This window comes from Bos indicus x Bos taurus, chromosome 2 (assembly GCF_003369695.1).
Source record: "Bos indicus x Bos taurus breed Angus x Brahman F1 hybrid chromosome 2, Bos_hybrid_MaternalHap_v2.0, whole genome shotgun sequence".
Taxonomy (NCBI): Eukaryota; Metazoa; Chordata; class Mammalia; order Artiodactyla; family Bovidae; genus Bos; species Bos indicus x Bos taurus.
The window spans coordinates 8,706,878-8,719,376 of record NC_040077.1 but is presented as its reverse complement, the minus strand read 5'-3'; the positions used below and the strand labels follow the sequence as shown (position 1 = coordinate 8,719,376).

Here is a 12,499-nt window from a genome sequence, read left to right as displayed (position 1 = left end):
TGAGTCTCCTGCGTCTCCTGCACTGGCAACTGGATTCTTACCCAGAGCCACCTGGGAAGTGGTGAACAGTGGTGAATCTTTAAACCTATCTATACATATATCTTATAACATTTCCATGAGTATCTTTGATGTTCTTTGTCAAAACAAAAGGGGGTAACAGTTAATGTTTAAGTCACTCCTTTAATTAATTTTATAGCTAGATAAAACTGATCTTCAGTGGTAGTTTCCAAAGAACCATTTTCCCTCAAATTGTTATAAACCTAAGGGATTATAGCAGTCCTACTCTTGTGCCTAAATTTTACTACAGTATTCTCAGAAAGGAAAATTAAATAATCTAACCTACAAATTTTTTTTTCGATGAAAATAATTTCCACTATAAATTTCTTGGGGCTTCCCAGGTGGCGCTACTGGTAAAGAACCCACCTGCCAATGTAGTAGACATAAGAGACACGGGTTTGACCCCTGGTTGGGAAGATCCTCTGGAGGAGGGCATGGCAACCCACTCCCCACGGACGGAGGAGCCTGGGGTTTACAGTTCATAGGGTCACAAAGAATTGGACATGACAAAGAATTTAGCACACATAAATTTGTTAATTCTCTATTTCTTAAAAAAAAATTAAGATAGTGACTAATTTATATCAGATTTAGAGTGAATACAAGGGATCTTCACTTGCATGGCTGCAGCAAAATCTGGGTAAACCTGAACATCCTTTAAGATGTCTTATTTTAAAAAGAATGCCTATAAAATGAAGTAAAAGGAGATGAGAAATAAACATACATGTGTCTTCACAGGTGTTCTTGCATTCTTCTAGTGATTCAAAGTTGTTGAGATTCCCGAGACACCCACCATATGTGAAACGTTCACACTGCTTTGATTGATTGTTATAAAAATACCTAATGATATAACCACGACAGATTCCAGTATCTTCTTCCAAAAAGCAGTAATCTGGCTTTTCTAGAAATTATTAAAACATAAGAAAGTAGTATTCTTTTTTTGAGTAATTTAATTATGTTAATTAAAAATATAAACAACTGGTTAAGTTGAAGTTATTTAAGGAGTACATATGAAAAGATAAAGATAAAAGGTAAAATATAACATTATCCGTAACTGTATTTTATCCACTTTGACATTTAGAACTATGTATGTACAACGATCATACATTGAGTCTATTGGAATTTCTATTGGAGTTCTAAATTTCTCATAGTTAGCACATTAACTATATACTTTTTCATATATTGAGAGAATAAAAGATATTGGGGTTTGATTACCCTTGGTTTGGAAGTGTAAAGTATTATGGCAAAAATTTGGTTTATTTATTTTTGTTAACCTTATGTGCATCTACATTTAGGAAAGATCCACAAATTTCATAATTTTCAGATGTGTAATCTAATTTTAAAGTATACTGTGCTGCTTCATTATGAATGGCTTCAATTTTTATAAACAGAGAAGTTTTGAGGCGGGGTGGAGGCTTTCATGGCTATACTTAGAAGCTCCTAAATTCTTATGCTGAAATCAATATCTGTATTAGGTATGACATCCTCCACCACTGTGTCTCTTATTTTTCTTCCAGGCATTGGAATGACTCCAATAGTGCAGAGGCAGAAAGGAAATACATGTTCAGGGATTGGAGAGGCTTTTGAAAAAGCCTAATACCCAATCTTTGATAGTGCTCCAATCCAGGCTAAACACAGCTGTCATAAAAGTTATGCCACTGTGGTTTACCTTACAAGCCTTGTTTACATGCATACTCAGAAAGAAGAGCTTCAAATTATTTTCAAAATTATGATTGCAAGATATATTGTGCTTGAATTTTCAGGGGAAAGCTCCAGCTTCCCCATTTTCTGCCCTCTGTGCTGCTGCCCATAAAGGCAAAAATGAACCGCACAATCTTTTCACATCTTAAAGCATGTTGTATCCATCTCAAGGAAACAATATTCATGAGTGTTTATTTTAAAAAGAACATGTATTTAATAATGTTAATGATTTCTGAAACAGTAGAAAAATCAATCTGCATGAAAAAATTATTTTATTAAGTAAAATATAATATTTTAATATAGAGTAAAGTATCTATTACTATGACTTCTCAAAGTACCAATTTGAAAATTATTTAGTTCCCTGTTTACTTCCTCTTGTTTCTTAAGTTGACTGTTACTATTATTTCCATGGTAACAATTTGTGGTTAAGTATGATATATGAAAAAAGGAAAAATCCTATTCCTTAAATTTTTTTAATATACAATAAGAGAAAGAAAAATACATTTGATCACTAAGTTGATTTGTTTAGGTCTTAGTATGTACTTCTTATAAAACTTTAAATCATATTAACAAACAATATAAGAATTCTATGCTTAACAAAAGGGAGTAGGTAAAAAAATATTGACTATAAAGATGAGAAAATGGTAATAAATTATCCTGAAATGTAATTAAGGAATTATACAACTGGAAGTTGCTATCATTTATATGAGACCCCATTGTAGGACAGATTTTATTTTATTAATTGATATTGCATACTTGTAAAATTATTCTGCTTAGGCCTACAGCTTAAAATATTTATGATTAAAAATTAAGAAATTCATTCCAGTATTCCTCAGATAAATAAAGTTTTAATATTTGTATTGAATCTGTATATACAGTTGTTGCTCTAAATTGATGCTCAGTTAAAACCTAGAATGCAAGCTTTAAGCTATATACCAACTTCCATAAGCCACATGATTCTCACTCCTAACTTTTGTTCCAAGCTGCAAACTTGGTAACTATCTGAAGCAAACAAGGTGGGTTGTAGAGAATCTCCATTGCCTCTGTAACTGTTCTGATGGTGATGCTACGAGGTATATAACAAAGTTAACTTCAAATCAGTATGTTTAAAGGTCTTCATTATTGATTAATTTCAGCATCTGACCATTTTTAAATGTGAATAGAATTGATAGCTTTATTCTCTTTCATATGTAGGATCAAAATAGAATCAATTCTGAATCATTAAATATAAATTAAGTAGCATAATTTTCTAGTAACTTTTCCCTGCATATAATTTTTTCCTAATTCTACATTTTTGAAAAAAAAAAATCCTAACATTTAAATATCAAAGATATCATCTCTTACTTGATCGACAAAAAAGCCTAGTTATAAATATGATATTACAGATAGGAAGAATTTCATTTAATTGAGGTAGTGAACACTTTTGCAAAAATTAATTCAATATTTATAGAAAGTTATTTTACCTTGTAAATAAATACATTTACTTATGTTGGTTATACAAACTTTGCTGCTGAATTTATTTTATAAATTTTGATTGTAATTCTGGACCATAAACTATTTTAAGCTTATTAATGAGTTGTATAATTCTTCAGCTCTTTCTCACATAATTAAGTCAAAGTCAGTAAAACTAAAATTCACTTTGAATTGTGTATCTCTTTCATGTCTTAGGGCTTCCCTGGTGGCTCACTTTCTTTCATTTTCATGTCATGAGTTAAATAATTTCATCTTTTTGTTCAATATTTTCTCATTCCTATGTAAATGCTGTGAATGGTAATTGAGCAAAGTCATTTTCTAGACCTTTATTAAAAAGAAGCATGTCTTTCTTGTTACAACATATTCACCAAAACTTAATTATTTTTAGTTAAAAACTGTAAGTAAAATTACTTAAATCCCCAAATTAAAAATATGTAAACACTAAATAATGTTGACAGAAGCAATTATTTATTGTTAAATATCTCCACATATTTTTTGCATGTAGATTTTGACAACTCAAAGGCATATCCACTCAGGAGAATACTGAAAGAAACTTGCTAGAGCCACACAGCGCTGAGGTTATCAAAGGATGAGACATCTGAGAACTAAAGAAGGAACAGCAACATCTAAACCACTATTTGGGAGATGTTAGAATAGCAGATGCGTGGCTCCGGATTGTTACTGATCTCATACCAGACAGCACACCACATGAGAATGAGTAAACACAGAGCTTAAGTCTTCCCTTATGAACTATCATGCATATTGTTTCTACTTTTTTTATTATATCCACTGAACAAAAACTCCATTTCAAAAATCACGTGGATTTATGATGAATCTCTTATCAGAGAAAGCTGAGAATTGAATTTCCAAGTACCTTATATAAATGCTACTAACGAGCACACAAATGAACATTCACCTTTTTGCAGTGTTGTTTTCATCTTTCGCGTGTTCTTTGGATAATCTGCAAGAAAAACAATATATGTGTATCAATTATCACAATTTATTATATAAAGTTATGACTTTCCATTTATCAACTAGGATGATGTATTTATTACTATGAAAATTATTCTTATACAGAATGTCAATGAATAAATTTCCTTTTATTTTCTCTAGATATTAAATTAGTTAAATTATTACAGTATAATCATGAAGTCATCTATGTTTTAATATAATAATGTCTTAAAAACTATTTTAAAACATTCTAACCCATTTACAAAAATAATAATTCATGGTGAATTAAGTTTGCTATTCAAAATATCTGTGGTTAAAATATATCTTTATTAAAATAATGTGAAATATGAAAGTAATTCAAACAGCCTACTTGGCCTGTAAAAACAGTTCATTTCTACAGAGGAATGGGAGTAGAGGTGAATGGAACCAGAATTACCTCCTTTCCTGATTCCTTCTCCTGACAGTTATCTTAATCCAATTACAAGTTTCATTATTATTTCCAAATACAGAGGAGGAATGAAGCAAAAGATACCTGTGATGTCATTTTTGTTTTAATCTCACAGAATAATTGGAATTGCTCCACTGCTATTTGTCTTTCAGTTCAGTTCAGTCGCTCAGTCGTGTCCGATTCTTTGTGACCCCATGAATCACAGCACATCAGGCCTCCCTGTCCATCACCAACTCCCGGAGTTCACCCAGACTCACGTCCACCGAGTCAGTGATGCCATCCAGCCATCTCATCCTCTGTCGTCCCCTTCTCCTCCCGCCCCCAATCCCTCCCAGCATCAGAGTCTTTTCCAATGAGTCAACTCTTCGCATGAGGTGGCCAAAGTACTGGAGTTTCAGCTTTAGCATCGTTCCTTCCAAAGAACACCCAGGGCTGATCTCCTTTAGAATGGACCGATTGGATCTCCTTGCAGTCCAAGGGACTCTCAAGAGTCTTCTCCAACACCACAGTTCAAAAGCATCAATTTTTCGGCGCTCAGCTTTCTTCACAGTCCAACTCTCACATCCATACACGACCACAGGAAAAATCATAGCCTTGACTAGACGGACCTTTGTTGGCAAAGTAATGTCTCTGCTTTTCAATATGCTATTTGTCTTTAACCCACTGCATTTCAAGTATGGAATCCAAATTCTAGTTTAAATGATAGCTAATGAAATTCAAATTGATATATATAGTTTTAATTTGTTCATATAAACATTAGGAAACTGTTTTTTTGTATAATCATTTGTTTTATACAGAAAAGCTTTGGATAAGGCAGTTTATCACTATTTGGATGGCCAGATGGATGGAGGAGCCTGGTGGGCTGCAGTCCATGGGGTCGCTAGGAGTCAGACACGACTGACGTGACTTAGCACCAGCAGAGACATAAAAGGTCGGGGGGAAAAAGAGGTCAGAGACAGAGAATATGAGTATGAGTTGGTTAAATACCCCTTTCAGCCAGTGATCAGTCAGGTTATTCTCTGGAGAGTAAAATGTCTATGAGTGATAAGGTGATGTGGCTCATCTCTTTTCTGAGCTTTACTATGTTTTATTCAATACTCTTTTTTAAAAAGGTGTGTGTGTGTGTGAAATTCTAATTGTATTTTAAATGTTAAAATCTAATTTTTTTATTGTAAATAACCAACCTCTAGTTAATGTTTTTAGATAGTGGATTGTCACAATAAGCTTACATTAAAATATAATGTGCAACTATTGTGTCATATTTTTAATTTATGAAAGGAGGGAAAGAATATAGAGTGCTACAAGAGTCATAGAGATGCTTGAACTCAATGTTCATACAATATTAAAAGAGAACTTGTTATCGCTGGTTTCATCCTAAGTCAGAGTAATTCATCTGGTATATGTGTAACTGATTCAAATAATGTGTTTTAGCACATTCGTATTATAGGTATATTTAAATTATCCTCAAGAATTCTGAGAACAGCCATGAACATACAATTTATTTTTATGCCACTTGTAGCCTGAAAACATAGATAAGGTTTACAGCTAATTATCAAAGATATTTTCCTAGATGTATACAGAACATAACATTTATTAATGATGGTGTAAGAAGTAATAGCAGTATGTTTTACTAATTATTTTAGTAATTCCTTGAATTCCAATATATATGAATTTACATTTTAACTTTTCATTAGGAATATTAACATTAATTCACAATTATCTGATTCTTTACCAGCCGAGCCACAAGGGAAGCCCATAAATACTGGAGTGGGTAGACCATCACTTCTCCAGTGGATCTTCCAGACCCAGGAATCGAACTGGGGTGTCTTGCATTGCAGCCAGATTCTTTACCAACTGAGCTATCAAGGGAAGCCTGCTATAATTATTGTATACATTTTAACAACTGTAAAAAAAAATATTTTTTGCCCTATTCTGTCTTCATCTTTTTCTTTTCTGTTGGGAATGGGAAGGGTAAAATCTGAACACTAACTTTTAATGTTTCTTATTTGTTGAAGTCAGCCTAGAAATTTTCTAACTAGACAGGAAAAGACTCTATGGACAGAATATTCTTGTTACTTGGTAGGTCTTCACTATTCCAAAGAAATAAAACATAAAATAACAAAATTAAAAATTAAGAGAATGGAAAATGTATTTACATACTCTTTAATTCCCTGTGGAGAAAATTCCCATGTAAATCCCCAAGAAAAACCACAAGTCATAGTTAGCCTAGCCAATAAAATAGTAATTAATATAAACAGCATACCTGTGCTTAGTCGCTAAGTCGTTTCTGACTCTTTGCGACCCCATGGATTCTAGCCCACCAGGCTCCTCTCTCCATGGGGATTCTCCAAGCAAGAATATTAAGGTTGCCATGCCTTCCTCCAGTGGATCTTCCCAACCCAGGGACTGAATCCAGGTCTCCTGCATTGCAGGCAGATTCTTTACCAGCTGAGCTACCAGGGAAACCCCCCTGGTATAAGTATAAACAGCAGACTTACTAGAGCCTTTAAAGATGTTTTAGGAATTTATAGTCTATGATTTAATTGTAAACAGTCAACCCTGCTGCAGAGGTGGACTGGCTAAAAAGTTAAATGGGACTTTGATCTATTTCATCTATTTCTTTTAATTTCCACACTTAATACACTTATTTTTTAAAAAACTAATAATCAAATTCAATGTCATTTTAGTTGTTGTTGTTTAGTCACTAAGTCTTATCTGACTATTTTGTACTGTAGCCCACCAGGCTCCTCTGTCCATGGGATTTCCCAGATAAGAATCCTGGAGTGGGGTGCCATTTCCTTCTCTAGGAGATCTTCCTGACCCAGGGATTGAATCCATGTCTTCTGTATTGGCAGGTGGATTCTTACCACTGAGTCCCTAGGGGAGACTGTTTTGTTCAGGCTATGGGGCAAAAAGCAACTAAACCAAAAGACAAACATTTCAAAAGCCATTTTGAAACCATTTGCAAACTATGTTTCAACTTTTTCTACCTTATTAACTTTGTTACTATGTCTCTATTATTACACTGGTAAATGCACCACACAAAACTATACATATTTGGAAACAACTGATAAACCACCTTTATCTGCAAAAGGACAGCTGAGGATACATATCAAACTGAACACATTTATAATTCCTATTCTCTGAAATATTTGGCTTGAATTTATTCTCAGGCATGGCAATTTACAAGTCATAATTTTCAATGGTCTCCCAAATAAAACAAAATTTCAGCTTCAAAGATATAAATCATATATCATATATAAATATAAGATATAAATCATATTTCTCCTTTAACTTCTATCAATTTTTTCTTTGAAAGTTTTCAGGTTGAAGCATACACATAGACAGTGAGTGTTATGACTTTTTGATTAATTGACCCTCATTCCTATAAAATATCTTCCCTTTCTCCTGCCAGTATTCCTAGTCCTATAGTTTACTTCTACTAATCATTCTTATGATCTGTGTTTGCAAGGTGTATCTTTTTTCATCTTTTAACTTTTAACCTCTGTGTCCATATTTTTATGGGGAGGGAGGTGGGAGGGGGGTTCAGGATTGGGAACACATGTACACCCCTGGTGGAGTCATGTTGATGTATGTCAAAACCAATACAATATTGTAAAGTAATTAGCCTCTAATTAAAATAAATAAATTTAATTAAAAAAAATAAAATGTCTTTCCTGTAGACAACATGTAGTTAGTTCATGATTAGTTTTTTTACATTGTCTACTATAAGCCTTTTCTTGGAGTGATAATACTGTTAAATTTAATGTAGTTATCATTATGCTTGCATAAAAACGCTTAGGTCTTTGTTTTCTACTTTACATCTGTATTCAGTTCCTGTTTTTCTGGGTATTTTTTAGAATGGGTTGAATATTTTAATAACAATTTTACCTTAACTGCTGGTCAGTTTTCTATATCTCTTTGTTTTATTTTTAGTGACTGTTCTGGGACTTTTAATATGCATCTTTAATTCTTGGCAATTTGACTTCAAATAATTTATACTACTTTCACCTGTAGTATCAGAACCATACAACAATAATCTCCTGTGTTCACCCTCCTGTTTTTGTTCTCTAAAATTACTCATAGTGCAAGTCTGCTAGCAATGAATTTTCTCAAATATTGATAATCTGAAAAAATTATTTATCTCCATCATAAGAGTATTTTTAGTAGATCTAAATTACCAGTTGGCAATTTACTTTTTCCTTTAGCTCTTTAAAAAAGATGTTCCATTTTATTCTCTTGTGAATTTTTTCTTCATGAGAAATTGGTGTTCTCTTGGTCTTTGTTGCAGCATTGTACAATTTTTATTTTTTTATGATTTACTTTTTAGCCACAATTTTCAGCAATGTGATTCATTGACATGGCTTTATTTTTCTTTGTATTCATTCTTTTATTGATTTTGTCAAGGCTCTTAGTTCTGAAAGTTAAAGTTTTCATCAAATGAAATGTGGATATCATAAAAATGTGGATAATTCTTTGCCAATTTCTTGTTTGCATATTTTCTGTCCCAACTGCCAGAACTCCAATTATACACTTTGATGGGCTCCTTGACTCTGCTTCATGGGTTACTGGGCAATATTGTTTGTTGCTTGCTGGTTTCACACTTGGTGTGCTTCATCTTGAAGTTACTATTGTTCTGTCCTCAAGTTTACTGATCTTTTCTTCTGTAATATCTAATGTGCTTTAAGTATATCTGGTGAAATTCTTATTTTATAAGAAATTCAACTGTAGAACCTCAACTGCAGAAATTCAACCATAGAACCTGACAATTTTCAGAGAAACAATTGATAGAAGTTGAAGAAGAAATATGATTTATGTCTTATATTTCAAGTTTTTGAAGCTGAAATTTTGTTTTATTTAGGAGACCATTGAAACCTAGACAGTATATTAAAAAGCAGAGACATTACTTTGCCAGCAAAGGTCCATATAGTCAAAGCTATGGTTTTTCCAGTAGTCATGTATGGCTGTGAGAGTTGGATTATAAAGAAAGCTGAGTGCAAAAGAACTGATGCTTTTGAACTGTGGTGTTGGAGAAGACTCTTGAGGGTCCCTTGGACTGCAAAGAGATCCAACCAGTCCATCCTAAAGGAGATCAGTCCTGGGTGCTCAATGGAAGGACTGATGCTGAAGCTGAAACTCCAATACTTTGGCCACCTGCTGCGAAGAACTGACTCATTTGAAAAGACCCTGATGCTTTGAAAGATTGAAGTCGGGAGGAGAAGGGATGACAGGATGAGATGGTTGGATGGCATCACTGACTCAATGGGCATGAGTTTGAGTAAACTCTGGAAGTTGGTGATGGACAGGGAAGCCTGGCGTGCTTTGGTCCATGGGGTTTCAAGGAGTTGGACATGACTGAGTGACAACTGGACTGAGAACTATGACTTGGATTTCTTATTTATACATTGTATTTTTCAGACATCCTGGAGTGTGAAGTCAAGTGGGCCTTAGGAAGCATTAATACAAACAATGTTAGTAGAGGTGATGGAATTCAAGCTGAGCTATTTCATATCCTAAAAGATAATGCTGTCAAAGCGATACACTCAATATGTTAGCAGATTTGGAAAACTCAGCAGTGGCCACAGGACTGAAAATGGTCAGTTTTCACTCCCAAACCAAAAAAGTGCATTTACTTCACTTTTATATATTCTACTTTTCTCCTTGTTATGTTCCTGTTTTCTTTAACTCCTTTACCATATTTATAAGAGCTATTTTAAATTTCTTGTTGAGTAACGTCATCTTTGTCTGTTAGAATTGAGTACTTTTTTCCTAATTATGGATCAAATTTGCTTCATCTTTGAATGCTTAGTATTCTGGGAAGGGGGGAATATAGATATTTTTGAATATTATGCTGTTGGCTGCTGGATTTTATTTTCTTCCATCAAAGAATGTTTTACTGTCAGTCACAGCAAACACCCTCCTCCAACAACACAAGAGGCTACTCTGCACGTAGACACATCAAAAGGTCAATATTGAAAGTAGATTGTTTATATTCCTTGCAGCCGAAGATGGAGAAGCTCTATACAATCAGTAACAACAAGACCTGGAGCTGACTGTGGCTCAGATCATCAGCTCCTTACTGCAAAATTCAGGTTCAAATTGAAGGAAGTAGGGAAAACCACTAGGCCATTCAGGTATGACCTAAATCAAATCCCTTATGATTATACAGTGGAAGTGATGAATAGATTCAAGGGATTATATCTGATAGACAGAGTGCCTGAAGAACTATAGATGGAGGTTCATAACATTGTACAGGAGGTGGTGATCAAAAGCATCCCCAAGAAAACAGAAACGCAAGAAGGCAAAATGGTTTTCTGAGGAGGGCTTAAAAATAGCTGAGAAAAGGAGAGAAGAGAAAGGCAAAGGAGAAAAGGAAAGATATACCCATCTAAATGCAGAGTTCCAGAGTATAGCAAGGAGAGATAAGAAAGCCTTCTTAAGTGAACAATGCAGAGAAATTGGAGGAAACAACAGAATGGGAAAGACAAGAGATCTCTTCAATAAAATTAGACACCAAGGGAATATTTCAAGTAAAGATGGGCACAATAAAGGACAGAAATGGTATGGACCTACCAGAGCAGAAGAAATTAAGAAGAGGTGGAAAGAATACACAGAAGAGCTATACAAAAAAGGTCTTAATAACCTGGATAGCCACAATGGTGTGGTCATTCATCTAGAGCCAGACGTTCTGGAGTGTGAAGTCAAGTGGGCCTTAGGAAGCATTGCTACAAACACTGTTAGTAGAGGTGATGGAATTCAAGCTGAGCTATTTCAAATCCCCAAAGATGATGCTGTTAAAGTGATGCACTCAATATCTCAGCAAATTTGGAAAACTCAGCAATGGCCACAGGACTGGATAAGGTCAGTTTTCACTTCAATACCAAAGAAGAGCATGCCAAACAATATTCAAACTACTGCCCGATTGCACTCACATCATATGCTAGCAAGGTTATGCTCAAAAACCTTCAAGCCAGGCTTCCATACTACTGAACCAAGAACTTCCAGATATAAAGCTGAATTTAGAAAAGGCAGAGGAACCAAAGGTCAAATTGCCAACATTAGTTGGTTTGTAGAAAAAAGCAAGGAAATTCCAGAAAAACATCTACTTCTGCTTCACTGACTGTGCTAAACACTTTGTGTGGATCACAACTGAATGGAAAATTCTTAAAAAGATGAGAATACCAGACCGCCTTAACTGCCTCCTGAGAAACCTGTATGCAGATTAAGAAGCAACAGTTAGAACCAGGCACGAATAACGGGCTGGTTGCAAATTGGGAAAGAAGTACGTCAATGCTGTATATGGTCATCCTGCTTATTTAACGTAGATGCAGAGTGCATCATATGGAATGCTGGGCTGGATGAAGCACAAGCTGGGATCAAGATTGCTAGAAGAAATATCAATAACCTCAGATATGCAGATGACACCACCCTCATGGTAGAAAGCAAAGAGGAACTAAAAGAGCCTCATGATGAAGGTGAAAGAGGAGTGAAAAAACCTGACTCAACATTCAAAAAACTAAGATCATGGCAAATAGATGGGGAAACAATGGAAACAGTGGCAGATTTCGTTTTCTTGGGCTCCAAAATCACTGTAGAAGATGACTGTTGCCATGGAATTAAAAGATGCTTGCTGCTTGGAAGAAAAGCTATGACAAACCCAGACAGAATATTAAAAAGCAGAGACATTACTTTGCCAACAAAGGTTCTTATTGTCAAAAAATCATATGGTTTTTTAATTAGTCATATACGGATGTGAGAATTTGACCACAAAGAAGGCTGAGTGCTGAAGAATTGATACTTTTTATTTGTGATGCCACAGCAACAGCAGCAGACTCTTGATAGTCTCTAGGACTGCAAGGATATCAAATCAGT

At 34.5% G+C, this 12,499-nt stretch overlaps 1 protein-coding gene across 2 annotated transcripts in view; it reads right to left on the bottom strand.

The window, feature by feature from the left end:
• TFPI (tissue factor pathway inhibitor) overlaps positions 1 to 12,499 on the bottom strand; it is a 97,491-nt gene that overhangs the window by 18,968 nt on the left and 66,024 nt on the right. For both annotated transcript variants that reach the window (XM_027555761.1, XM_027555769.1), the window contains exons 4-5: positions 4,145 to 4,189; positions 779 to 955 (exon numbers count right to left, since the gene is read on the bottom strand). In XM_027555761.1, coding sequence (XP_027411562.1) covers positions 779 to 955; positions 4,145 to 4,189 — 222 coding nt within the window. The remainder of the gene's footprint in view (positions 1 to 778; positions 956 to 4,144; positions 4,190 to 12,499) is intronic.